Genomic DNA, 27,073 nt, shown 5'->3' with positions numbered 1-27,073 from the left:
AACTTAGGATAAGTTTAGGATATATTTTACTAAGTTTATTTTGATACCTTATCTTATATTAAGGTCTGATATTTTCTTGCTCCTTGAGGCCAATGCTTGGGAGGGAGATTGATAATAAGAGATTGATAATCTTATCACAACGATCAGCAGCCAAGCACGCTTAACGTTATACTCCAAGATCTTCTGCTTGTCTTTAGAAAATGCCATCATGACAGATTATGTTCAGCAAATAGCATCACTAGAATCGTTGTGTTAAGGGATCTGAGGTTCGATTTATTCCTCCTTTTGTTGATCACAATACGTATTCTTTGGTCCCTGAGCCACTGACATAGCTCGCTGAAGCTCTTACAACCATTTTGTCCAAGAGATATGCATCGAACCAATCAAAGCCCTCCGTGACATCATGCTACGGAAATCTGCGGCTCTCACGAAGCCCAAGAGAAGCAGGTGACAGCTAAAATGACCGCATACACGCGGTACGTATCTCACAGGGCGCAAACCGTTTTTTGTGCACCAATCCCCGATGCTCCGACCCCGGGCTTAGCAAAACAATGGGGGGCGACATCGCCATATTTTTTTTTTTGTTTATTTTGCTTGGTAAGAAGGAAATGCGATAAGTTCTTTAAAGAGAAAACTATACAGAATATCTATGAAATAATGAGAGAGCATCGCTAATTGACCCCCTCCTCTCTCTGGGTCGCACTACTGAAGCGCAATTTGATCGAGTGCGATACTAGCCGACCGACCGACAGACCGAATCGTTTTCTCCTACTCCGGCCGGCCTCGGGGATTTCATCCGGGGAGTCTGTCTTTTTCTTTTTAATTCCACAGCAAAGACACTTTTATCAATCAACTTTCGGCATTCAACTTCCAGAACGGAACTCTAAAAAGTAAATGTCAACGTCGCAAACATAACGTCTCATCGATTGTTTCGATCGGGGACACAAGGGTGCTTTTTTCTCTGCTGTTAGATCGCCACTACTGCGAAACCTCTCCACCAAAAACCGCTACCGTCGAGTCATCGTCATCGACACCTCAGCTTGCCTTTTCCTTATCTCGACAACCTACACATACATACTACTCCTTCTTTCTCCCTGAGATTCCAGTGCTCTTCTTTTTTTATCGGACTCTGTTCGGTTTCTCTCACCAATTGCTCGACCATGAACTGAAGAGAATACGTATATACTCGAATTACCCCAATAATGGCCACTGCCGGCACAAATCGCCCCGGTGGCTACGACCACCACCATCAGAACCCCCTCCAAGCCGATGACGAGTTTTCGCTACGCCATATGATGGATGCCGAACCAACGGGACCCAACGACGGAAGGGATATTCTCAGCGGGAGTAAATCAATACCAGCTGCAGGCGCTGGGAGTAGCAATAATGGAGTTGTTGATATCACAGCGACGCAGAAGATGGTGTCGGCCATGTCGGGCAGTTTATTAACGTCATTACTTGGTATGTGTCTCTTTTCATCCTCGATGAGGCTTGTGCTAATCACCGTTGCACAGTCACGCCCCTCGATGTTGTCCGCGTGCGACTTCAGTCGCAAAAGGCTCCTCGATCGACCGTCGATTTCTCTAAACTCGCAATTACTACCACCTCACTCTCCCCCGCCCAAACCGCCGAACTCGGTATCACATCCTGCTGTCGCGAGGTTTTCTTCTCTGGTGGCAACGCCGAATTCTGTCTCGCTGCGCCTAGGATAGACGGTATCGTCGCGCCTCCAGCACCCGCCGAATGCGCCGTGGAAGAGGTACAGCGCCGAACCTTCAGCTCTACTTTTGATGGTCTGCGAAAGATTGCCCGCAATGAGGGCGTTACAACTCTGTGGCGAGGATTATCGCCCACGCTTGTGATGGCAGTCCCCTCGAATATTATTTACTTCACCGGTTACGATTATTTGCGATTTAACCCGAAGAGTCCATTTTCGCATTTCTCTGATACCTCGGCACCTTTGACTGCTGGCTCAGCTGCTCGTGTCCTTGCAGCTACCGCTGTGAGCCCGATCGAACTTGTCAAGACACGAATGCAGGCCGCTCACGGAGCATCGACGACAAATCACCTTGTGGAGGCTTTTGAGAGCGTGAAGGAGATGGTGGGATCACATGGATATACTGCGCTGTGGAGAGGCTTGACATTGACTCTCTGGCGAGATGTTCCTTTCTCAGGTCTTTACTGGTGGGGATACGAGTCGATACGATCAAGATTGACGGATTATCGTGAACAACGCCACGGTCACTCATTACCACTCGAGGAGGATTTGTCAGAAGCAAGGAGACGATCGCAGGTACAGGAGAACCATACTGAAACCTTTGTGGATGCCTTCACGGCTGGTGCTCTGTCCGGAGCGTTCGCATCTTTTGTCACAACGCCTTTCGACGTCGGAAAGACACGAACACAGATCTACCAAGACAGCTCCAAAAAGGCCAAACAAAGCAGTGCCAGCGCAGTAGCAGCCCCCGAGGAGCGCAGTATGGTACGCCTCCTCTGGCACATCTTCAAGACCGAAGGAGCCTCAGGACTATGGAAGGGATGGATCCCACGAACCCTCAAGGTTGCTCCAGCATGCGCCATCATGATCAGCAGCTACGAGGTAGGCAAACGAGCGTTCCGTGGAGTCAACGAGCGACATCTGCACAGCTCCAACGATCGTTCGTGATGGAAATGAACAGGATGGATAGGATGGAAAAAGGAAATACCCCCAAAACAACGGAGAGGAAATAGATGAATTTGGCGTTATAGGGGAGGAGGTGAAACACAAGAACTCTTCTCCTTGGGATTGGCAATTGCTGTTGCGATTGGTTTTCGTATGCTTGATGATAGACGGAGCACTGTACCAAATATGAGCGATAGATAATAATTGTAAAATATATATAAGATCAGAGATGTTAGCATTGTGGGTTGTCCTTGTTTAGGCGTGACTGTTGACAGCATAGTACAACAAAGTCCTTCAAGCGACTTGCGGTTGTATGACGCATTAGACATAAAATAGAAGAAATGTATTAATGATCACCAACATGAAATTGATTTGGTTCATGCGAGACTGAAGTTCTGTGCAGATGAGCCAAAAGTTGGGCAATATTCAGTTATCGAGGCCGCCATTCACAACGAAAAGTGGGACTTTGAAGACTTCAATCTTCAACATTTGGGTCTCAATATCATCATACTTGAACAAGTACCTACTTAAGGATAATAGTGATATAATTTTACTGACCAAGGTAGGCTTACAAACAGATCCCAGTTTCTCAGTTTCATTCTCCGGCCTGTTGCGTTTAACGACATTTCGGGCTCATCAAATTCTTCACATACCATCCACAAACTCACTAACACTCATCATAGTCATCATGTACACACTCAACTGCGCCGACGGCCTCTCCCTCGGCAGAGACGTATACATCCTCGACATACATAGGACATCTGTTGGTCTCGCTTCTATCTCATCAGACCAGTCCCTCTCTGTTCTCGACCCAACTCGTCTCTCAGCAGGTCCTCTGCATCGTCTTCCCACTCAGCACGGCAACTTGACCACATTGCGGGTATTCGATAGCAATGCTTCGATTGTATGTACTGCTGGTGAGAATGGAACTGTTGGTGTGTGGGATCTGAGACAGGGTGCGAATGTTGTGCAGTTTCAAGGTAAGTTACAGATATGAGTGAAGTGATGGGTAGGGAGAGTTGCTGATTGCGAGTGTAGCTAGCCAAGCACCTATTCTATCTATGGCTTGTAGTTTTGATACACAGACCATCGTTGTAGGAACAGAACTCCAAAACCACACGGCATCAATCCATCTCTGGTAAGCTGCCTCCTTACTACTCAAAGCTCCTCTCTAACAATCCCAGGGACGTCCGCTCAACACCATCATCCAGAGCACACTACCAAGAAGTCCACAGCGACGACGTAACAGACCTATCCTTCAACCCCTCAAACCCAGCTCTTCTGCTCTCTGGCTCAACAGACGGTCTCGTCAACGTTTACGACACCCGCGTTGCAGATGAAGACGATCTCACAGTACAGACCTGCAACGTCGACGCTTCTATTCACCGCGCTGCATGGCTTTCAGCGACAGAAGTAGCTGCTCTCTCTCACGATGAGCGCTGTGCTCTTTATGATGTCAGCGAGGAGCGCACAAACGGTGATGCTGTACAGGACTTTGGCGATATGAGATCTGTTCTAGGATGTCAGTACGTTGCTGATATCACGCCCAAGATGGATGGTAGCGGAGCTATTCTCGGTGCTGGAGCTCAAGAGTAAGACTAAACTCCCCCTTTTGTGAAACAAATGCTAACGTTGAGTAGTAAGCAAGGATTTGAGCTTGTCTTTCTTGCTAAGAATCCCAATGGCGAGGGATGGGCGCTGGATCGGGAGAACAGTGTTGGCTTGCCTGGTGCTCATGGGGAGGAGATTGTGAGGTCTTTCTGCTTCTTTGACGAGGCCCATGTGGTGTATACTGCCGGTGAGGATGGAAATGTCAAGGCCTGGAGACCTAATTAAGGAAAGAAGATGAAGATAAAACGAATAAACAATGGAGCGATCAAGTTATGCAACGTCGCTGTGCTTTTGACATATCCTGGCTGAAGACTTGTTACTGAGAAGTTATAGGTTTGTCCCAGCGCCGAATCATGAAGGAATGGTATCTTCTGTCAAGATGCAATTTCATTATGTATTATTTGATGTGAGTCCTTGGCTGCATAAGTTTCGACCAAAGCACGCTTTATCTGTTTCAAGGACGAACAGTAGTCTCTGTCGACCCAGCCATCCAAGTCCGCCTAACTTTTGAATTCATGAATGTTGAGCCTGCCGTTGATAGCCTTTGTCAAGAGAAGGCGTTAGCCGAAGGCACCAGGAACCGTAAGCATCAATACTAACCGTAACCTCTGATTTGAGTCGCCTATATTCCCATATTGCCTTCTCCCGTGAACTTTGTACCCTCAACTAAACTTATCATGCTTGCTCTTCACCTTAATCTCCAACAACGCCTCATGATAGTCTCCCTCCCTTCTCGCCCTCTTCAACCTCCGAACCTCATCCTCATCCAACCTCCTCCCCGCCGCTTCCTCCAACTCCCTCCGACTAATCTTCGCCAACGCCTTCTCCTCCTTCGACGCGCGCAGCTTGGGCTTGAACCGCGCCTGCATTCTTATCCTGAAGGTCGTATCGAACGAAATGGCGTCTGCGTCGCCGCGCACGTCTACGGCTTTGGAGGATGCTTTGTTAGGTGCTTTTATGGTGAGGAATGTGTCTCGCAGGGTTTGCAGTTGGAAGGTTCCGGGTGTGTCGCCGGTGGGGATCACGTTGAAGGATTCGAGGGGTGATACGGCTTCGGAGGTGGCTGATAGGAGACCGATTTTGTCGCAGGAGAGGTATCTGTGTTGCGCATTAGCTACAGGTATAGTTGTGGATGAGGAGGTTAACTTACCTTCCGTGATGGCCCTTGAAGCGAAAGCTCTCAGTTCCAGCAACGCGATTCGCGACCCAGACTTGTCGCACATCATGCGGTTCCGCCGTCGCAGGATTCCCATCAACGATATTCTCAATCGGAATCGCAAACACCTTTCCTGTCGTATCGCACGCCAGTGCAGAAGGTTCATCCGTCGGTAGAACAATCATGATCGGGCCAACAACATCAGTCGCTGCCTCAGCAGAAACCCAACTGTCGTCATTCTCTGCCTCTTCGCCCGTCTTTTGCAACTGCCCAGCCTCGTCGTCTACGCCATCGCGTTGAGATTTCTCGGGGTCTGTTCGCTTGCGCTTCTTGACCTTCTTGTCGCCTTTGAATGTCAATGGCTTGACCATGATCGGATATTCGAGGTTTAGCTTGATGATGTAGTTCAGAGGTTGAGGCCGACGGTCAACGCCGGGATACGGCGAGCTCCACTACGGGAACTGAGCTGTTCGGGAAGGTGATTGGTTATGTAATCGAGACTCCCCCGCAACTCATGGTAACCTCTGTAAGAGAAAAAGAAATAAAAGATGAGAATAATTCCCTGACTCCATTTATTCCTTTTTATCTGTCGTATAAGTTGAGTCATTGATTGTTGTATCTCGGTCAAAATGGTTGCCCAAGCTCAAGCTGTCTCTGTGTCTCTCCAGGACCTCAAGGATGGTACGTACCTCTTACATTCATGATAAGGTAGCGCCGCTGTCATGATGATTCTCCCTCGCCCTATAAAACAGCAGAGTCTAATATTCTATAGGCAACATTCCTTTTGAAACACTCAAAGAAGCCTTTGGTCCTGATTCTCTCGGGATTCTCGTCGTAAAAGACGTTCCCAAAGAGTTTCCCGAACTAAGACACCAAGCTCTCTCTTACGCTTCATATCTCGGCAACCTCCCCAAGGAAGAACTTGGTAAGTTGTCATGATACTATTAGACAGCCCTCACTAACGCAAGCCAAGAGAAGCTTGAGAACGCCAGAGCTAAGTATCTGACTGGCTGGTCGCTCGGAAAAGAGACTCTCAAAAATGGTCAAGTCGATACCTTCAAGGGTTCATACTACGCCAACTGTGCATTCTACATCGACCCGTCTCTCGAATGCGCCAAACCCACTGAGGAGTTCTCCATCGACACATTCCCCGAATATCTCGCCCCCAATGTATGGCCACCAGAGAATGTCCTTCCAGGTTTCAAGCCCTCTGTCACCTCGCTATGCCGCCTCATCATTGACGTAGCTGTTCTTGTTGCGCGTGCCTGCGATCGCTTTGCGCAAGAGGATATCCCAGGTTATCCAGCCGGATACCTAGAGCACGTTGTCAGCACTTCTAGCACCACCAAGGCCCGTCTGCTGCACTACTACCCTCAAGAAAATGACCCTGCTGCCAATGGCGGTGATGAGGATGATTGGTGTGCTACGCATTTGGACCATGGATGCTTGACTGGTCTTACATCAGCCATGTTTATCGACGAGCACAAGACAAGCCCTGCTGTGCCAGAAGTTACAAACTTGAACGGTGCTTCTCTTCCACCTCTTGATGAGCTTCCCTCATCCCCTGATCCTTCAGCTGGTCTGTACATCAAGTCTCGTACAGGCGAGACAGTTCAGGTCAAGATTCCTCGCGATTGCATTGCTTTCCAGACTGGTGAGGCTCTGGAGCGTATTACTGCCGGTCGTTTCAAGGCTGTGCCTCACTTTGTCAGAGGCGTAAGAGCTAGTGTTAGTGACGGAAAGATCGCGCGCAACACGTTGGCGGTGTTTACTCAGCCTAACTTGGGTGAAGAGGTGGATATCAAGCAGCACCTCACTTTCGGAGAGTTTGCTCGGGGTATTGTTGATAAGAATACTGTTTCATGATAGTTTGGTAGATACGCATATAAAAAGTTTTACGGTCCAGTTGTGAGGTACGTCTTGTTGTTTCGAGAGAATAATTATTCTTGTGATTTGTTCAAATGAGTGTGTGTATTTTAAGCTCGATCCAAAACAATCCTGACAACCTACACAATATGATATATAGCAAGATGTTTGTTTCTTCTTTTGTAGCATACATATAAGGAGGGCGATTTGTGCTCCATGGCCCACTTAGATATTACTCTAGTAGGGTAAAAAGGGCAGCACGGCAATTGAAACAGAAGCGAAGCTCGACAGAGATGATAATGCATCCGGCTTTACAATAAACCAGTCACTATCAGTCAAGAAGAGAAGAGAAAAGAAGAGCCCTGAGCCGAAGTATGCAGAAAGGGTTGATAAAATCACCAAGAATTCTGCCATCCAACTGGCAAGGACCAGGGTCACAAATGATACTATTTTAACATAGCGTTCCTGAATCATCAAGCACGCAAGTCAGGTTTGAGTGAAGCACTCGGCCGATTAGGCCCAAGCACCCACGAGACTCATGAAGAAAGCCCCGAAGAATACCAAGAGACAAGCGTAGATACGCTTACGGCCACGAAGGAATCGCCAGCTCTCGTCACTGAGGAAGTCCTGAGAAAGAAGCTCAACCAGCGAGGCAAAGGTGAGGAGTCCGGCCGAGATGGCATTCATGACACCAACGACAATGAGGCCGGTTTCAGAGTTGGGGCTATAGAGTGTGTGGGTGGCAAGACCAATGGCTTGTCCCAGAGGAGTACTGATGTTACAGTTAGTGGACGATGCTGTACGAATGGTAGCTTCAATACTTACGTGCATCCATAGGCAAGGGCCATGAACCAAGGCTGCATCTTGCCCTGAGGCCACTTGATGGAAGCGATTCGAGAGCCCAGAGCCAACCCTTCAAAGGTTTCTACAATCGTGTCAGTCCAAGTTCAAACCCGCCAACACATATGTCAACTTACGGTGAAAGACAATGGCAATGAGCAGAATGATGAATTCATTGCCAATCGAAACGCTGAGCGCCATGCCAATAAAGACACTGTGGAAGAGAATACCAAGCTCAAGCAAGACGCACTGGAGAAGCTCCTTACGTTGCTGCTGCTCTGGGGTCAAGCTTGGCATCTGTACAGCCTCGAGGCTCGTCTCCTCGAGGTTCTTTCTTCCGGATTGGGCGTTGTCGTCATCTTCGCAAGCTTCTTCATCCAGATTCTCCAGTCGCTCATCCCTGCTATTCAAGACAGAGAGTCCCTGGCCGATGCTGGACGATCGTCCACGAATAGGTCCCATATCCCGGATGGGGAGCATGCCTGTGCCTCCCATACACCCGCCACTGTTGGAGTTGCAATTCTGAGCGTCATTGTCGGTTCCACACGTGATCTCAGCAGGTGAAACATGGCGAGACGGGTGAAAGACCATCTCAATAACAGTGACAAGGAAAATGGCAGCAAGAGCAATGGCACCAGGCATGGCAGGGTAGTCCTGGTTCCAGAAGCTGCTCAGGCAAGGGTCCCCGAGAGAGATGAAGGCAGTGGGGAGCAAATGGACAAAAGCCGTAGCAATCAGCACACCGGTGCCGAAATGGCGTACAGCAAAGAAGAAACGAGTGGGAATCCTCAGACCTGGGAACTTGGTAGCCATGATAGGGAAAGCACAAGCAAGCGTCGAAACGCACAGGATGATGAACAAAGCTCCAACATGGAGAGGAGTGTTGTATTCAGCCTTGTTGACACCTCCAGTCTCGCAGGTGCTTCGCTTGCGGAGAGGCGAGACATGAACAGGAATCGGCTCATGGTCCTTGGGGGTTGAAGTCATGGCAGCAGTTACAGAGGCAGGGGAGTTCCAGAATGAGATGATCGTCGAGACAACAAGAACAGAGAGGACCCAGACGGTCCAGCTCCAGATGTGCGAGGCACATGACGAGAGGGTGCCTCGATGAAGACGGATTTGGTCATCACCACCATCTACCGTCTTGAGATACGAGGACAGTCCTGGGGTGAGTTAGTATTGGGGAATGAAACTGATATGTGGGTTATGACATGGGATAATCATGAGATTTTCTGACATACCCGAGATACGGGACAGTCGTCCCGCATCCTTTTCAGAGCCCAGGAAGGGCTCTGTAGGATGACACCCCGCTTGATTACTTTCATCGTGCGAATTCAACAGACTTCCACTCGTGCCTCCACTTCCGTCATCCTGCCCAGCATCAACATGCTCGCGCAGGTTGGAGATGCCATTGAGATCCTGACGCGTGGTGTTCATGGCGGCCAGAGGAGAAGGAGCTTGATTCCAGGTCAAGCGCTGGTAGAAAGATTCGTCTGCTTTGGAAAGACAAATCATTTTTGTTGGATCTTTTGGGGATTTGATGAATTCAGCCCCTAACTTTGTTGAAGAGGAGGACCGTTTGATAGGGGAGCCTGTTTGAAAGAGCAAAGTTTGTTTGTCGTCACGGGCAAAAAGGCCACGAATACAAAGTCTCGGCCGATTACAGTCAAATAGAGTAATTTCAATCGATGTTTGAGAGTTGGATAATTGCAATGAATAGGTACGTTACAATCTGGAAGAGGTTAAGGAATTGGAATTGGAATTGATGCGATGACGGAGATATAAGAGAATAGAGTTATCGCGTAGTGTCCTACTTTAAATCCAACGTACCTTACCTATCGGCAGACAAAAGGGTTAAAGCACCTGGATAAGCAGGACACAGCCGCTAACTCCACTCACCTGCTTCAGAAACTGGGGGAGGTGGGCATCCATGACCATGACAGCCCAGATCAGGTAAAGACTTTTTCTTGTATTAGTCTTGGGAACTCGATATCCCCGGCTTCGCCCGCGTGACCAGCAGCCCAAGACACTGACTCGGTCTGTCTTGATTGGCTCGTGCCTCGAGATACACGGGTCAATACGGAAAACCACGAGCATTTCCTTGTACCTCCCCGCAATCTCTCTCTCTGTCTCCTCCGTTGGGTCCCGGTCATCGGCCGGAAGAAGCTGGCGAGCGGGCGGCTCAAGAGCTCGGGAGACCTCCGTAGTTACCTACCTACGAGTTATGACCCATGAATAGAAGAATATCCACAAACTATTGATCACTTGATCACAGCTGAGTCTCAAAACTCTTACCCATGAAAAAGGTAGAAAAGTCTAGATTTTCTCTTACCCCACAAGAATACGATCGAATACGCTTCATCGAACCAAGCCAAACACCGGCAGAGAATTACAGCCCTCCCCGACTTGGCACGCCATGTCTATGCCGTATAACTTGCATGCCAATTCGGTGAATCGAGGTGAAAGCCGAAGGGTCCAATAGCTTCGAGCTATCACCAGCAAGCATATCTCGTCACTGGAAGGAAAACTAACTCCCTGCAGCTTGACCGCACTCACATGCGGTAAACTTCCAGGAGAGAAATGAGGCCCAAGTGACGATGAGACTGCCAATTGTTACATCGATGATGCGTCTGGTCTTGTGTTTGTTCCCGCCCATATATTACTGGTCTGCTATGATCGACAAGAGTCTTGGCTGTTGCGCTTGAGCCGTTAGGCTGTGAATAACCAACACTGTAGAGCAAGCATACATTAAGCTTCTTGACAGTGATTCGAGTCGAAAAGACGACGAAAATAATAATCAAGACATCAAGGTATGAAAGTTTGACGATATGGGTCTTATCTGGGATCATATACGAAATGGAGCTGCGATTACATAAGACGTGATGCGATGATGCTGCGTAATTGCATCATCCTTCTTCACATGAATACAACCTCATTTATACTCTGTGATAACCTCAAAAACACAGCATCTCTTCTCCCAACTCACCAAAATCAGCATCTCAGGTACCCAAACATGGCTCTTCCTCCTAAATTCGCCGGGCAGAAGCTCCAGTTCGCCCACCCTCCCGCTTCCGACTCAGCCGTCGCTCACACAACTCACACGCTCGAGTTCTACCTCGACTACTGCTGTCCCTTCTCCGCCAAGATCTTCCGCACCCTGCAAAACGACGTGATCCCCGCCATCAAAGCCAACCCAGCCTGGGCGTCCAGCCTCGCCTTTATCTTCCGCCAGCAGATCCAGCCATGGCATCCTTCGTCCACGCTCATGCACGAAGCTGCCCTCGCTGTTCTTCGTCTTGCGCCTGAGAAGTTCTGGGAGTTTAGCGCTGTGCTGTTTGATGAGCAGCAGGATTACTTTGATGTCAATGTTGTGAACGAGAAGAGAAATGATACGTACCGTCGTTTGGCAAAGGTTGCGGCCAAGGTTGGCGTTGATGCGGATAAGGTGTTTGATCTGCTTGTGATCTCTGACAAGCCTGGTGAGGATGGGGCGCTGAATGCGGGTAACAAGGTCACCAACGATGTCAAGGTCATCACCAAGATGAACCGTTTGATCGGTGTGCATGTCACTCCTACTGCTGTGTTTGACGGTGTTGTGCAGGACGTCAGCTCTGGATGGACAAAGGAGCAATGGATTGAGTGGCTACAGAAGAATGTCGTTTGACTCGAATCAGAGAATAACAGACATATAAGCTACAAGCTCTAAATAGAATGAATGAATCATGGCATAGCTATAGACAATTGAAGCTCTCACCAAAATATTCCGACTTGGTCATTTTTCCGGTGACAAAACGGCCTCTACCCTGTGTAAATATTCCCAACCTCAGCGCCTCTCCCCACTACCATCAGTTTTTGACATCGTTCTCATGAGCCTCTCATAAACGCCATAGTCTAACTCACATCAATCACAATGCATCAATTAAGAATGATAATACCGAGGCTACGGCCAAATCAATTGGCTTCTCTCACCCGCCAAGCAACACCTCTTCAATCCTCAGCCCTTCCCCGACACTTTCGCCGCTCACTTCAAAAATCTCTACAAGCTCAAGTGAGATGCTACGCCAAACCAACAGCCAAGAAGCCCATCAAGATAGAAGATGAGCTTAAGCGACAAGCTAGAGCTGTTTCGAAAGATGGCAAGGAATTTGGTATGTTAAATTGAGAGATGGATAGAAGAATAATCACTGATGCTGTTTAGAACTCCCCGAGAAACTCATCATATATCATGCTGGCACAGGCCGCATCACGTTCATGGCCATGCTCAAAATCACAACGCTCTTCATCGGCGCATTCTTCTGCTGTATCGTAGCACCGAGCTACATCAAAGCTGAAAAGCCCGAGCTACTCACCGCAGGCGGTATGTCCTCATCCCCCTCACCCTCGCCCTCACAGCAAACCGCAAACTAACAACCCCAAGTCGTCCTATGCGGCATCATCCCCGTCATATTCGTCACCTACATAACCTCCCCCTTCGTAACACATATCCACGTTCACCTCCCCCCTTACGCCCGAACATCACGCCCCATCCTAGAGCGCTTCATCAAGAGTCTCCCTCCCACAACGCCCCTCACCCTGACCACCATGAGCGCCATCTCCAAGCCTCGCTACAGCAGCATGCACGCCGGTGATCTGAGCCCTGTGCGACGCCGCCTCGGCCTCATCAACTACGTTCGTGACACCAAGGAAGAGAACGCGAGGCGCAAGTGGTATATGTTCCGTGCCGTCGGCAAGTTCTACGTGCAGGACAAGAGGCCGCAGACGCGGGTCCGGTATCAGAAGAAGACGGATAAGGTCGATGGTTGGATCTGGGATGTCATCAAGGAGCGCATTGACAATAGGGCGTTGAAGGCTGCGTCACCTTATAAGGGGAATGTCTCGATTTGAACCGTTTGTCCGGTTCTGTACTACCATATATGCACGATATATCGGAGAAACGGGAATGCTTTTCGGTTCGCTCGTTGTTGGTGTTACAAGCCTAGTCTCGTAAAGAAACGGACAGTATGGCCCAATGAATTGATCAACAGGTAACGCGGGAACCATTGCTTCGGAGCAACGGGCATAGTCTCCATGTGGAAAACCAATATACATGAGGTTGACCCTTGCTTTGATCGACGTCCAATGGCAAGTCTAGTTCATCAACTCAAGACTTCGTATCACGACCCCAGTCAAGAACATACCCCTACATGTTGGTCACCTGAATAGCACACATATCACCTAATGGTAGGATAGATCAATCAAGCTCTCAAACAATGCGCCCAGTACACGCAACCATGATATTTATACGTTGCATATCAGATAAAACCAATCCAGAAGCCATGACTCCTTTCTGTTTTTCCTTTGTTCCCAATGCTCCGCCAGAAGCCTTCCAGGTCGTCAATCACGTAGACAAATATTGGTACATGGATCCTGCCTGTCCAACCGAAACAAACGCACCTCACAGTAGGTACGGGCCCTTTCCATTTGTTGCTTGTGGGCCTAAATAATTCTCAACGCCTCCATCATGGCTCGTTATATGTTCTTGTCAATCCTGTCAACCCATCGTAATCAACCGGTTTCTGTACAATAATACAAGCCCTTCCTTCTTCTAGCTACATTCAAGTTCTGTCCGTGACGGAACATGTAATCAAGGACTGCAACAAGTCTGATAACTTGATAGGGCCATGTCCTTGGCAGATTTATCAACAGGAGCTCTGTTGCTGTAACCAAGTCCAGCACAGAGCTCGTTGACAGATCGACTTTCGCTTAGTAGGAACCAGCTTCAGGAGAATTCACCCTTGAGAGGTGATAGCTCAATCAGCAATAGCATCCTTTCATCAGTGTATGTTCATCACTGGCCCCATGCTCGCTTCAACCCACCCTCGTAAACGCTTGCAACCGACTCTTGCCACATTGCAGGGGTGACAAAGTTTGGCACCGGTGCAGACGAGTACTGAGATGGCGAGATTTGATGCGATCCAGCAGGCATTGAAGCTTGAACTGCCTGGATATCCTGGATAGTGGGAACTTCCGTGGCACCTGAGGACGACGCGTTAAGAGGGCTCGTGTGAGGTGGGGTGGAGCTGGATTGTGTGTGAGAGGTAGGCGTACCAAATGTGGTGTTCCATTGTCTATGGACCAGTTAGCGAGCTGCTAGATAACAGGAAAAGAGACTTCAACTTACTCAAATAGTCGCGATGGATTCCATGCGGGTTGGTCCGTCATCGACATGCTCTGGGGCATCCCAGGAGCCTGCGATCCTTGCGACATCATGACGAGCGACTGTACAGCTGGGGAGTCACTTTTGCTGTCCAAAGGGCCCGCGGAAATAGGAGGTGTAATGGGGTGGTTGGTATAACTGACTTGTTGGGCACCGTGTGTATCCAAATGTTGATCAATGGACCCTGTCCGGTGGATTACTGGTCGGAATGAGTCGTTACCGCGAGGAGGGCTGGAGTGGGTTGAAGGGTGAGGGCTGCCGTAGGGAAAGCTGGGTTTCAGGACGAATGGCTTTCGAACATCTGCTGAGAAAGCATCTCGTAGTGCATTGATCTGCTTCTCCAACTCTGGCATCGGCCATGCTGCCATCACCTTCTCCAACACCCTCATGTGCCTCGTAAAGTATTCGCGAGCATCAGTGTTGAACTCGGGGTCTGGTGAAACAATTGCAACCTATTGAAGACGAGTCAGTTTGTGTCGACGGCTATTCTCTTCGAAAACCTACCAGATGAATGACGATACAAGAGAGGCCTGCGTAAAGAGAGAAACTGAAGCCTCGCTGCATACACTGGAGTCCAGTAAGTCCAAACGAGTTGAGAGTTGCCTCCTGAAGACGGCACAATGCCTTGGCAGAGCTGTAGCAAATCATCATATGGCGTTTCCATTGTCCATCCGGGGAATTAGGGTCAAGGAATGACAGAATGGGTCGATGGAACAGAATCAAGGCCAGATAGTAGTATCCGTGCATGTTTCCAATAAAGTGCGAGGGAATCCAAGGAGGCGATCCATCTGGTGGGAAGGAAATGGCCAGGTCCGGAGGTAGCTCGGTCAGCCAAGTGTTGAAGCTTTGTCCCAACTGCTGGAATTCAGGGTCAACGCCCCAATCCTTTCGTCTTCGCAGTCTTGTGTAGACTTTGCTCATGGTAGCAACAGTTCTCACAACCTGAGAGAAGTAGCTGAAATTGCGCGAGATGTGGTATTCGGATTCTTCACAGCCTGGAACTGGTCTTGCAGGGTTAAAATCCACTGTGTTAAGTTTCACTGCGTGGTCATGTCGCCCTTGTTTATGTTAGCCATCGACACAACAGTATCCATGCAATTGCAACTGACCTTGAGGGGCTCCAACCATGACCTCGCAGACAAAGACCAGCTGCCATAATCGCTTTCGAAGTTGGCACTCAACCGGGGTGAACTCGCAAGAAATGCCTGCTTGGTGGTCCTCGTAATGCTCATCCAAGCCCAGGTCCTTGCCCATCTGAACACACTGTACAACAGTCATCCAAGAACGATAATAGTAGCCTCGCTTGGGTGCAGCTTCGCGAGCCTTGAGAATCATGAGCAGGGCTTGAAGTGTGCTAAGACGTGGAATGTCCATGAAAGAATCGGCGTGTCCTAAATTGTGTAAGTACCCTCACAATTTTCTCCATACAGATTGACAGCACTTACGGGAAGCTAGGGCAAGCCATTGTTGGCCCTCACCTGGGTCCTCGGCCAAACGTCCACCCATAGCAAAGATAGCTTCCAGAATCAAAGGCGAAATAGCGTTCCGATCTGTGTTCCATTGTTGGTAGAAGACCGTCTTGCACAACACAGGAACGTAAGGGTGAACATGCGTGAAATAAAGGTCGAAATAATTGAGTGCTGTGTCGTCATCGGGCATTAACTCAGGCGGTATGCGAATCTTGTGACCAGGTGCAGGCTTAGGTAAATTGGCTGGGAACTCCTCATCGTCTTCAATGGCTGGTTCCTCTTCACGTCTGAACGACGCCTTGTTCCTGAGATATGGAGCTATATAGACATCAGCAACTGTGTTGGTGAGCATGGGTATCATGAACCCTACCTGTACCGGTTTCATTGACCTTCAGCGTTCCCAACAGATCTGCAAGGTCATGATGTTGATATTCTCCAGGTGAGTAGGCCTCTGGGGAGGGTTGCTGCTGAGCTGCAGGAGGCGGTGGTGGCTGGTGCATTGGAGGAGTGGGAAACACATTCTGGCCTGCATAATGCTGTTCCATCATCGAACCGGAAGGCGCAACAGCACCATAAGGCATGCCTCCAGGTTGCTGAGAAGTATCGTACTGAACATGCTGATATTGGGCACTTGGGTCAGGGTAACCTGGCTGAGGAGCACCGTACATAGCAGCTGGCGAGATCTTTGTGCCTGGATTCATTACTTGATGTTGCATTGGCATTTGCTGAAACTGATCTGAAGGGTTCATGGGTGCTGTGTCATAAGTCGTCGAGTCGTTGGCTCCATCGAAACCATTTGGCCGTACGCAGTGAAGCTTGAGTCTTATGCAGGCCGAGCATGGCCATGTGTTGGTAGTCGCAGCGTCACATTTGATCTTCCGTCTTCTGCAACCTTCGCAAGCCCTCATAACTGCTGTGGTCTTAGCATGCTATTATTGAGTTTGTACATGCACGGGTAATTATACCTTTCAACCGTTTATGGCGGTTGTGCTCGTCAACGAACACATAGTCTACACATATGTTAGTTACCATGTCAAAACAGCACATGAAGATGCTGTATGTTCCCACGCACTCTTTTGGGTCTCGCGCTGCGTATATTGCTGCGGCGCAAAGGAAAAGGAATTCATTTGGGATTGTTGTGGTAAGATTCGGCGAACAGTAGGGTCGTCGTTTGACATTATAAGCAGTACAGTACAGTTCCGAGGTTTGTACCTCTAAGAACGTCGAGTATTGACGATGACGGTGGTCAACATGAAAAATCGGTTCGCAAATTCAGATAAACGAGAGTCGGGAGATCGTCGCAACAGATCGAGTAAATGGTAAATAGGTAGATGCTCGGAGTTTGGGAGTTTGCGCGCGATGGGGAGGAGAATCGCGGGGTGGAGGGATGCTCGTGGGGACAATGTCGTGACGGTGGGCGACAAAAGCAAGCAACGATGGGCTAACGTTGGGCGGTAAATAAGGTCAAGATCCAAGTCGGGGCGACAAGACAATGGAGGTGTGCGACGTGGGTAGAGTAGAGTAGAGTAGAGTAAAGTAGGAAGAGATATAAACTATTTGTCGTGCAAAGAGAAAAAGAGTAACGTAAGGAGGCGAAAATCGCAACAACAGAGACAGACAGACAAGAGATATTGTATGGTATGTACGAAAGCTAGACCAGCTAAAAGACGTCCAGTATTAGAATAAATCGAGTTGGCTGGCTGAACTGGATTGGACTGGACTGGCTGGAACTGGGCTGGCTAGGGGCGTGTCGGGGTACAGTGCTATGTATGTATGTAGATGATGGTGTGTCTTGGAAAGCTTAGAGCAAGGTAGTGGGAGTTAAAGTGAACCGCAGAGTCGGGTGTTTAGAGCCACTGCGTGTGGCTTTGAGTTTTGGCTTTGTCTCTCTTTGGTCTTGGTCTTGCTCCTGTTAGTTATTTCGTCTTTGCTTTTGCAGGGCAGGGCCAAGGGCGGCATCAAAACATGGGTGTGATGTTATAATATGTATCGGGGAAAGCTTGGCCTATGGGACTTGTCTTGAGGGTGAGTGACTGAGTGCCCTGATCTGTCTGCGTATGGCCTGGCTTAGCCTGGCCTGCGTTGGCCTGTGCTATGAGCCCTGCCTGGGATGCTTTGCCTGACCGTCAGTCCCTCCTCACCACACTAGAGACTAGTGACGAGCAGATGGTGGAGAGTTTCGGGCTGGCGTTATTTGGATCACAACAGGGCGACAAGACAAGACAAGCCCAGGGCTCAACTAACAGGGGCGGGACAGGACAGGAGACCAGGGGAGGGGAATGGGATGGGATGGCGATGGAGATGGAGATGGGTACAGCAGGCTAGGGGAGGGGATTTGGGGGGAGATGCAGGTAAGGAAAAGCGGCGTCGTGGGTGTGGGATGAAGGCCCAGAACCTAGAAACCTAAGAGCTAGAGCCAGCAGGTACCGTACTGGGGCGAATCCAGTACCGTATGTTGCTGTTTGAACTGATTTGGGATAATATGTACACTCTCGATCAAGGCTGTACAGTAGAAACAAGCCAAAGCTCCCAGGACCGGCTATGGGCACCGGCCCGAGTGGACGGCGTGTTACAGAGAAGACACACGACGACGTGAAATGTGGGCAGGGCAGTGAGTGAGTGTCTGGTGCTTGGTTCGGGGTCCTTTGCTGCGAGATGTTCTGCAATGAAAGTGTGTGTACGTACTCTATTATGGACAGGATCAGATGGATTTGGACTGAATTGTGGAGGATTGGATGTGGTGGTGCTTTAATTGTTAGTTTAGCTGGAGAATAAGAACCGGGGGGTCTCTGTTGCGGCATTAGCGGACTTTTGATGATTTCAATGCATTGTAGTGTGTAAGCAGTAGAAGACTCGATGACATTCGAGTGAGGATGAAATACCGAATGGAGTTCCCTTCTCAACGGGCGCACACGGCGAGGGCGATAATTTAGTAGCCACGTACGGAACATGAAGAATGCTCCGAACAACGAGGGCAATAGTCAGCAGCACAGCACAGCACAGCAGAAAATTCAAGATATAATTCCCCACGGCAGAGTCGCGTGTGTATCCAATCGAAGACAATGGCTTTGAGGAGCTCTGATGAAACGTATGCCGAGACTTGGGACCCAACAAGGGGGTTGTGTTGTTCTTGCTAGGTACGTTACTTGATCAACTAACTGATTGATTCTCTGCCTTGTCTCCAATCTGCCAGGCCTGCACCGCACTGCATCATTGCATCTGCACTGCGTGCGTTGCGTTGCGTTGCGTCTGCTGCATGCGTCTTGTCTATCTGTTCGCTTGTCACACAGACTCATCGCGCGTACTGTATGTATGTACTCGGCCAAGGACCTATGACTTGAACGCTTGGGAGGTTGCAGGAGGGGAGGAGGGGGGGTCATCCCGTCTCATGGATGTGGATATGGATGTGTGACAGGCATTTCATGGGAGTATCCAGTGCCAGCCTCTCCAGACAGAGACAGAGAGACAGGGGCACTAAAGCCAGATGACGGTGCATTGAGATCTCTCGCACTGGGTTGTCGGTGTGCTGTGACCTAGCTATCGACGATGATGATGGTGGTGATGTAGATGGAGGCAGACGACGGACGGAGATGGAGATGCCGGATAGTGGTGATGGTGAGTGAATTGATTAGTGTTGGGGGTGGTGCTGATGCTGATACTGCCCGATGCTGGTCGGCTCTTGTGATACTTCAACCTCAGCATATCCTTAGTTTCCTTCCTCTTCTGGCTCTCTGCTTGAACACCTCATACAAGAGATGCTCCCTCTCGCTTCTTTTCCTTCCGTCCTTTCCAGTTACCGTTCGCGATACGCGGGACTCAGGCACCTTCCGTCACGCACATGCCATGCCGCAGGGCTAGTCGCAGCATGCACCTCACCCATTGGAGAAGCAACCTCAACTTGACACTTAGGGCTGAAGAGGCTTTTCGAGATTGGACATGGGCCTGGCCTTCTGTACCACTGTCTCTGTCCCTCCCCCTCTGTCTAGGGGGGGCGTGGCTACGCTTTCCAAATCGGCACTGTATTCGGTAGGGGACTAATGATTTCCGGCCGGAAACTCTCTTCTCACTCTCCGCAGCCTTATACCTCAGGACTGCGGGCGCCAGCTCACCTCACCTTTGTTTGGCGAACGAACTACTCACAGAACTGCACTACGGTGCGCTATCCGCTACAAAATACTGACGCGAGATGCGGAATCAAACCCACGTCTACGTTAATTGGCTTCTAGCGCTGTGAGTTGTCAAGAATTAGTGGTTCGTCGTTCACTTTCATTTTACCTTGCTCGCCCTGGCTAGGCCTAGTGTGTCAGGTGTCGCCCCTCGGCTCTGCTGTGCGGTATTCAGTCAGTGAAGCTCCTTCAACTATCTGTATCCTGAATGGATACAACAGCAAGCTGCCCTTTTCAGCCATCATTGCATCCTCTAGTCCTGACTTTCTATAACTGGACGATCCTCTCGCTGGCCAAGAAAAGATCGCTGCTCAACGGCTAATCACAGAGGTCCACCATGTCTCAACAGTCATGCATGCGAATTCGTAGTTAGTTGCTGTAAATTGTGCAATCTGGTTAGTTTGATTATCGAGACTCTCAGATATCTACTGTCTCAGAATATGAGTTTCTTGATCATAATCAGTTAGTTTGGGGCAATGTGGTTAAACGCTCCACTAGCATTCAAGACTATAAAAACAACCCCAAGCATGATCGTCATAATGAAACCGCCATGCGAGTTCTATTTCAACCATGTTAATTACCTAGATAAGCCTATTAGACGCTCCAAAGTGGCTGCTCGAAGCTATATCCTAGTCGATAGAATAAGGCAGGTAAGCAACCAGTTAGTGTACCGAGGTTCCTTTGGGAGCTAGCTGCTGTTATGATCCCAAACCAGGATTTTCGAAAGGGGGGGCTGTTTATTCCTCCGTGAAACTTTGCAATTACATAAACTTCCCGTCTCTTGGTAGAACTGGGATAGGGCATATCCATGGATCTGGGATCTTGTCCATCCGTCTTTGGTCGTTTCGAGTGACCGTGGTCCATACATAGGCTTTTGCCCAACTACCGAACCGACGTCGATTATTCCGAGTCAGAATATCTCAGTTTGAACGTCAAACGTCACAACTTGACTTGAGAAGGGCCCCTCGCTCCCCTCATGGAACAGGAACATGCCAACAAGCACGCAAGGGCCTCAAAGACCCCCAAGAGGGATCCTTGTCAGGACACAAGAACGATACAGTACGTACTTCATCTGCCTTCCATGTTGGGTTCATCTTCCTGGAGAATTTCCAGATGTCCCGCCATTGGATCTGAGTTGACAGAGCCCTGGACTGAGCTAGGCTGGGCTTGGGGTGTGGTAAAACTTCTGATGTTAAAACAGGTGCCAAAAATCAACTGGTCTGCGGACCTACCAAGTCATACAGTAGTTGTCTGAATGTTTTTATCACTTAGGATAGCCGCCCTGGGGTTTTGTGTCTGCCCTAGGCTGGGCAGCTCCAGATACCGACACCGCGGCCAAACTAGCGCCATCCCATATCCATTTGCAACTTAACCAGATGTGAAATTCTGTGACCCACGACGATTTAGATCCAATGCTAAACAGTTCTTGAGACTGGAGACCTTTCCAAATCTGCAGCAGTCCAAATTCGGGTGGATGCCAACCGCGCACGATGTCCTGTTTGATGCCTCAACTTCCTCATCGTTTTACGGTACAGCCTACAGGACAACCACAGCTACAGTGCGTATCGTATTGGTTCCTTTGCGAGGCCGTGTGATCTAAGGGTGGCTTGTGTGGGTTCGTCGGATACATTACCCAACCCTGTCGGTTCTACTAGTTTTTTTGCATTCTGCCGTTGACGAACGCCTCGTATCATACCATACTATCTTGCCACCACCATGACGAGTCGATGCGGTGGGAAAAAAAAGGTACGGGCAGAAAAGGACCTGCCTAGACTGTCGTTGCTTGACTTTCCAAGTGGTCGCATGAAGATCGCCCGTGCAGATTGGTGTCCGCTGCATCTGCCACGCGCCAGATACCCTAGGTGCCGTTAAATTCGGGGGCCAAATGACTGAGATTCATTTCCAGTCAACTGCGCACGTACGTCTGTGGCAGACTTGCATGAAGATTCGGAAATATCAAGGAGGGAGAGAATTGGGCGAGTACGAACTACTTCGGCGATCTGTTCGTGACATATCATTTTCTCCTCCGCGGGCTTTGTTTCTCACTCACTTACAGTGGGGATTGTGATATCAATCAACAAGAGTTGGATGGATGGATCATCAGGTAGCTACACATTTAGAAATACAAACTAAATACCTCTTGACATTAAGCTAGACCCCTACATTTAACCCGTACCCATCAGGATGATCCATTCCCCTTGGGTCCTCAAACTGGTTCTCCCCTAGCGTCATTTCCCAGAGGTCGGTTAAGCAAGAGAAACAAGACTAAGTGAGAGCCTTTGAACCATGTTATTCCAGTCCTTGGCCCATTTCGCTTTTGGTGCTCCTGCAGGAGGCACACGAGATTGATTCGTCTGCGCTTGCATTGCATTGACGGTGCACCTAATAGCAAGAAGTTGTTTGATATCACATGCCATGTTTGCGCGTTTCTAAGCAAAGACGTCAACTAAATGCCCTGTGGGGTTGCTCTGTGCCGAGGCTCGAGTTCCCCGACGGAGTTGACGGGACGGGGATCCCCGTCTCTTCACCTCACTCTCACGACTTGAAGAATCATCGATATACATACCCGGGCCGACATTTGATCAATAGGCAACCAGAAACAGGACTGAGTTTCTCTTACTATAGAGGTTTCAAGGTTTCTGACACAAAACTCTGTTTTGTTTTCTGCAGGCGATTATTCTCGGTGCGATGAGTTGAACAAGAAACTCGTCATGCCTCATCCTGTATCCGTATCTATTCATATCTCGTCGGCGTGTTCCGCTCGAAACCTCGTCCCTTATGTGGGCAATTAAACCAGACTGTCGACGAATCTGGCCATCCTATTTCCTCATTGGCGGACTATACTCGCTGTATTTCTTCGACAGAGGGCTCATATCTGCGTCTTGAACCAAGAACCTCATTCTGCTAACAACCTAGCCCATGCTAACCCCAGGGTAAATCTTTGCCCCATCATTGTTACATTGTCCTCTTGCACAGCAGACGCTCCGTATCCGTAGCTGAGCCGGCTATAGTGTGGTGGGCAGAGATCCTCAATTATGAAGTTCTGACTAATACTTGTGTAAAAATATCTGACAAGTGCGGGCGTTGGATTCAAGACCTTGAGAGGCTTGAGGTTGTGGTTGATTCCCACCCGAATCGGGCCGCGGACAGAATTCGAGGTCATGATCAGCATGAAATTTATGTATGTGCCAACAACCAACACCACAGGTCGTAGGTCGGTAGTTGAACAACGTGGTAGTGGTAGCGGAACGGATCCTGCAGACCATCTTCCGGACTGTACGGGTACAGTACAGTAGTGTAGTGTTGAACCTCTCCCTCATCTCGTGGAAGTCGATGAGGCTACCCTGTTCTAGAAAACACCTCCGATATTGGGGGAGAGATCGCGCGCCACGATCCTTCGTACTCAGACTTCAGGGACACGCACGCACGCACGCACGCACGCACGCCATGGTCCGTCGTCCAATCGCGACAGGGACAGCGCTTCTGAGCGGCTTCCAAGCGCGTTCCTTGCAAGGATAGGATACCCTTCCACCGAGTTTCCAGAATCACGCACTCTTGCGCTCAACTCACTCGGCCGGCACTCCCTGGGCCTGGCCTGGGCAGCCCCCGCAGCCTCACCCCCTGATACGGACGGGACCTGTCAAGAGCCATGACAGGACCTTTTTTAAGGTAGTGGAGGCTATATCTTATTAGTTTGTGTGGAAATTGCTATTGTCAGCTCACACCGCCAGCCTTCTTTCCAGTGTTTGACTCGTAACCAAGTGCGAGGCGACAGGGCTTTTACCGCTTATTCGCTAACGTCCTGTGAGACATGGAGATACAGACTTTGTGTCTAATGTTTTGACCCCTGTATCTGATGATGAGTGACCTTCCAACAAACACCACAAATTCAAGAAACTCGTATGTCTGCATGAATGCACTTGTACGCCAAGTTTCGATGACATGATGATCTCTCCTATCCGTGTTCATCTACCGAGTGTTGATCATTGCAGCAAAGATCAAAAGTGAAGCATTAATTGGTCGTCAAACTTGGCGATGGACCGTGCTGCGCCTCACCAATTTGCGAGGCTTATCAGATGTGGCGCTTAGTAACTCCTCTGTACTTTGTACTTACTACCCCTCCCACTTTGAACTTCAAATCATCAAATCCCTTCCCCATACAACAAACAACCTTGTCCATTATTAACGACGAATTCCTTAAGCCTTCGAAATTAGCATAGCACATTTTGCACCTGTCATCATCTCCACCATCTCATCTCCTGCATATCCTGTACTGACGACCCATTGCTCTCTCCCTTGCCGCGTCACCTCATCCCAAATAGCCTCGAAGCCTTGGCCATCTGAATCTGAGATCCCTGCATATTGAGTTGGTCCAAGTTCTGCATCGCAATGACAACCTTGGATAACGCGAATCCAACTATCCTGAGTGCGTCTCAGCTGCCTACCCGGCAGAAGAAGGCTGAGCCGCGTCGGGGTCCGGACTCCAAATACGACGATATCATCTTCGCGAAGCCATCGTATCTTACTGGGCCTTTCGGTCAAGGTCCGGCCGCTTGGCCTCGAATGAACGACTGGCAGGATGAATTCTCATCCGAAGCTATTGACGAACAAGAAATTTATGGTATGATCCTTCTCCATTTCACTTGAGTCATTTCGTTGGTGAATTTGCCACTCCAGTGTCTTTGTGCGCATTTACGCTGGGGCTCGTGAGGGTTCCAAGTGACTCGAGTACATATCCACGTTTAACTGGACATGGCACACTAATGTTGGACAGATCTGATCTCAACCATTTCGGATCCAGAGCACCCGGTATCACTCGGCCAATTGTCAGTGATTAACCTCTCTGATATTCACATTACTCCCTCTCCTTCTATGGGCGTCCCTGACCCCAATACCATCGTCCAGGTGGTTGTGGAGATCACGCCTACCATCACCCACTGCTCGCTAGCCACCGTTATCGGTCTCGGAGTTCGAGTGAGACTGGAGCAGGCACTGCCGCCCAACTACCGCGTGGATGTTACCTGCAAAGAGAACAGCCACAACCAAGATGATCAAGTCAACAAGCAACTAGGCGATAAGGAACGAGTTGCTGCTGCTTTAGAGAACGACACTCTGAAGGGAGTGCTGGACAAGATGTTGGAAACTTGCGCTTAGTCATGACAAAAGTTTCTATTTTCGAAGACTACACTCTTTTAGAAGGCTTCAGTATCACAGGGATTCAGCTCGCTGATCTTCTGGCACGCACCATCGATTAATGTCACTACAACGTAGACAAGCGACCAATACGAAGGATGCGGACCATGATCATTCTCGTTCCGAAGCCGAATGGTAGGAGCGAAAATACCACCTTGGTGACCTTACCATGTCTTGAATCTCGGCATTCAAGTTGGGGTAGTCTGAATAGACTGTACCGTTAAACTGGTAATGAGAGAGCGCTGGGGAAAACATCGATTCTTGATTGGAGAGCAATGACAAGGGGTTCAATCAAGGATATCCTCATCTAAATAAGGTTCAGCTACCACGAACAACAAGTCACGCTACTCATGAGAAACCTTCCTCCAGTCCAAGTGCAACATCGCGACAAGTGGGCATTCCAATATATCGGACTATTGGAACATGGTATTCCGAGAGTATCAAGAATGTCATCGGTGTCACGTCGAGCTAGTTCTTAGTTTGATACACAACACATGGTTGGGTTGCAACGAATGCGTGTGCATTTGCCTTGCTGTATGAATGAATACGCGCATATTCACAATCAAAGATATATGTCGACTCCTCCAACTTCCTTCATTCATGAGCCTCGCTCTGTTTCTTCTCTATCCTCTCGTGCATAAAAACCGACGTCGACCAGATTCCACGATTAGCTTTCCGTTTTGGGAATCATCGTCGTACCATACTAAGTAGCGCCCTATATCAGCATGCTACTCGTGGAGGCGTCCCAACGTCCCCCACTTCGGGTCGCCGCAAATCCAAACGTCCCTGACCTGACTGAATCTGGCCCCCCCCCCCCCATGGTTCATGGTCACTTCAGTGCCTTGACAGGCACTGTAGGCTACGGAACGGAACCTACCGCCACGAGACGTCATGCTCGACTCTGTCGGCCCTTTTCACAGCCAAGAGGCAAGGTCGTCTCTGATAGGGCACTACCAAGAGGTGTCTGTTTTGTGCGATGTCTCCTTTCGTGGCATGTCCTGCCAAGACTAGTAGCTCCCGTTTGGCAGGTCTAAAAGAACTGGGGATTTAGACTTGCCGCCACACATGATCATATCATACCAAATCGGTCAAGCTTCACGGTACTCAACTCATCAATCAGTCTGTCCTCAAAATCATACAGCACCGTAGTCACGCTCCTAGCTCTAGTCGGCCAGCCTCCAGGAGCTTTTGTCTTGCAGACTTCATCCATATCACTATCCTTCAGGGGTTGACCCCCGCTCCCCCAGTGTGTTTGCGGTTTTGTGGACGCCCAGGGATCACAGTTGCATTTCGCTTGGACGGTCTCAAATGATATGTTTGGGGGGAAGCAACCTTGCCTTGCGTCTGCGTGACGATCCCCCGATCTTGCAACTCCCGCGACGCGATCCCCCCGGCTCTATACGAGTCTCGGGATTGGTCCGCCATCGACGTTGCAAAGAGACTTGTATTTTCCTCAGTGGCGATCCTGAAAGTAAACATGATGGGAGGTATTTGTCCGCAACCATCAATTGTCTTGCATATTCTAAGACACCACTTGCTCTATCCCGCATTTCCTACCTCCTCGTGACGTGGGGATAAGCCACCAGTGTCTTGGAATAACTCTCTTCACGGCCAATGGGGAGTGTTAGACTTAATTGCTGAAGAGCCATGAGTGATATCCTTCGTCCAGCACCCCAGACTAATGTTACACCTTCAGGTTATGGCTTTAACCCTCAAGCCTTCACCGAGATGGGTTATGGATGTGCCTGGCAGATGGGCTCATGCCCATCGTTCCCGGCACCCTAGCAAACCTTGTGTCCTGTCAATGATCCCTGTCACGATGCTTATCAACCGCTTCGTCATTCACTTGCTTGCCACGAGGTTCAAACCGTGGTCCCTGAAAGAGCAAGGGTTTCTAGAAAAGACCCGTTGAGA

General features: G+C 49.4%; 9 protein-coding genes across 9 annotated transcripts; 6 read left to right on the top strand and 3 right to left on the bottom strand.

Moving 5' to 3' along the window:
• Nucleotides 1-1,202: 1,202 nt before the first annotated feature.
• On the top strand, nt 1,203-2,665 carry FMAN_03283 (uncharacterized protein; the record flags this gene model as incomplete). Its single annotated transcript, XM_041832080.1, has 2 exons — nt 1,203-1,461; nt 1,515-2,665. The coding sequence occupies 2 exons, from the start codon at nt 1,203-1,205 to the stop codon at nt 2,663-2,665; spliced, it is 1,410 nt and encodes a 469-aa protein (XP_041682579.1).
• A 685-nt stretch (nt 2,666-3,350) lies between these two features.
• Nucleotides 3,351-4,498, top strand: FMAN_03282 (uncharacterized protein; the record flags this gene model as incomplete). The annotated part of the gene is made up of 4 exons (XM_041832079.1): nt 3,351-3,642; nt 3,701-3,800; nt 3,847-4,254; nt 4,303-4,498. 4 exons carry the CDS (start codon nt 3,351-3,353, stop codon nt 4,496-4,498), a joined length of 996 nt encoding a protein of 331 aa, XP_041682578.1.
• A 437-nt stretch (nt 4,499-4,935) lies between these two features.
• Nucleotides 4,936-5,800, bottom strand: FMAN_03281 (uncharacterized protein; the record flags this gene model as incomplete). The annotated part of the gene is made up of 2 exons (XM_041832078.1): nt 4,936-5,371; nt 5,424-5,800. 2 exons carry the CDS (start codon nt 5,798-5,800, stop codon nt 4,936-4,938), a joined length of 813 nt encoding a protein of 270 aa, XP_041682577.1.
• A 258-nt stretch (nt 5,801-6,058) lies between these two features.
• FMAN_03280 (uncharacterized protein) lies at nt 6,059-7,295 on the top strand (the record flags this gene model as incomplete). The annotated part of the gene is made up of 3 exons (XM_041832077.1): nt 6,059-6,110; nt 6,202-6,354; nt 6,403-7,295. 3 exons carry the CDS (start codon nt 6,059-6,061, stop codon nt 7,293-7,295), a joined length of 1,098 nt encoding a protein of 365 aa, XP_041682576.1.
• Nucleotides 7,296-7,808: 513 nt separating this feature from the next.
• Nucleotides 7,809-9,572, bottom strand: FMAN_03279 (uncharacterized protein; the record flags this gene model as incomplete). Its single annotated transcript, XM_041832076.1, has 4 exons — nt 7,809-8,067; nt 8,121-8,220; nt 8,273-9,298; nt 9,377-9,572. The coding sequence occupies 4 exons, from the start codon at nt 9,570-9,572 to the stop codon at nt 7,809-7,811; spliced, it is 1,581 nt and encodes a 526-aa protein (XP_041682575.1).
• Nucleotides 9,573-11,148: 1,576 nt separating this feature from the next.
• Nucleotides 11,149-11,799, top strand: FMAN_03278 (uncharacterized protein; the record flags this gene model as incomplete). The annotated part of the gene is made up of 1 exon (XM_041832074.1): nt 11,149-11,799. The coding sequence occupies one exon, from the start codon at nt 11,149-11,151 to the stop codon at nt 11,797-11,799; it is 651 nt and encodes a 216-aa protein (XP_041682574.1).
• A 246-nt stretch (nt 11,800-12,045) lies between these two features.
• FMAN_03277 (uncharacterized protein) lies at nt 12,046-13,019 on the top strand (the record flags this gene model as incomplete). The annotated part of the gene is made up of 3 exons (XM_041832073.1): nt 12,046-12,283; nt 12,334-12,492; nt 12,553-13,019. 3 exons carry the CDS (start codon nt 12,046-12,048, stop codon nt 13,017-13,019), a joined length of 864 nt encoding a protein of 287 aa, XP_041682573.1.
• A 943-nt stretch (nt 13,020-13,962) lies between these two features.
• On the bottom strand, nt 13,963-16,978 carry FMAN_03276 (uncharacterized protein; the record flags this gene model as incomplete). Its single annotated transcript, XM_041832072.1, has 8 exons — nt 13,963-14,242; nt 14,296-14,783; nt 14,836-15,389; nt 15,441-15,722; nt 15,777-16,118; nt 16,171-16,710; nt 16,766-16,810; nt 16,873-16,978. 8 exons carry the CDS (start codon nt 16,976-16,978, stop codon nt 13,963-13,965), a joined length of 2,637 nt encoding a protein of 878 aa, XP_041682572.1.
• A 7,377-nt stretch (nt 16,979-24,355) lies between these two features.
• FMAN_03275 (uncharacterized protein) lies at nt 24,356-25,120 on the top strand (the record flags this gene model as incomplete). Its single annotated transcript, XM_041832071.1, has 2 exons — nt 24,356-24,587; nt 24,741-25,120. The coding sequence occupies 2 exons, from the start codon at nt 24,356-24,358 to the stop codon at nt 25,118-25,120; spliced, it is 612 nt and encodes a 203-aa protein (XP_041682571.1).
• Between the last annotated feature and the right edge of the window lie 1,953 nt (nt 25,121-27,073).

This window comes from Fusarium mangiferae, assembly GCF_900044065.1.
Source record: "Fusarium mangiferae strain MRC7560 genome assembly, contig: FMAN_scaffold006, whole genome shotgun sequence".
Taxonomy (NCBI): Eukaryota; Fungi; Ascomycota; class Sordariomycetes; order Hypocreales; family Nectriaceae; genus Fusarium; species Fusarium mangiferae.
Note: the sequence above shows the minus strand (reverse complement) of the source record. Positions and strands in the feature narration are given on the sequence as shown.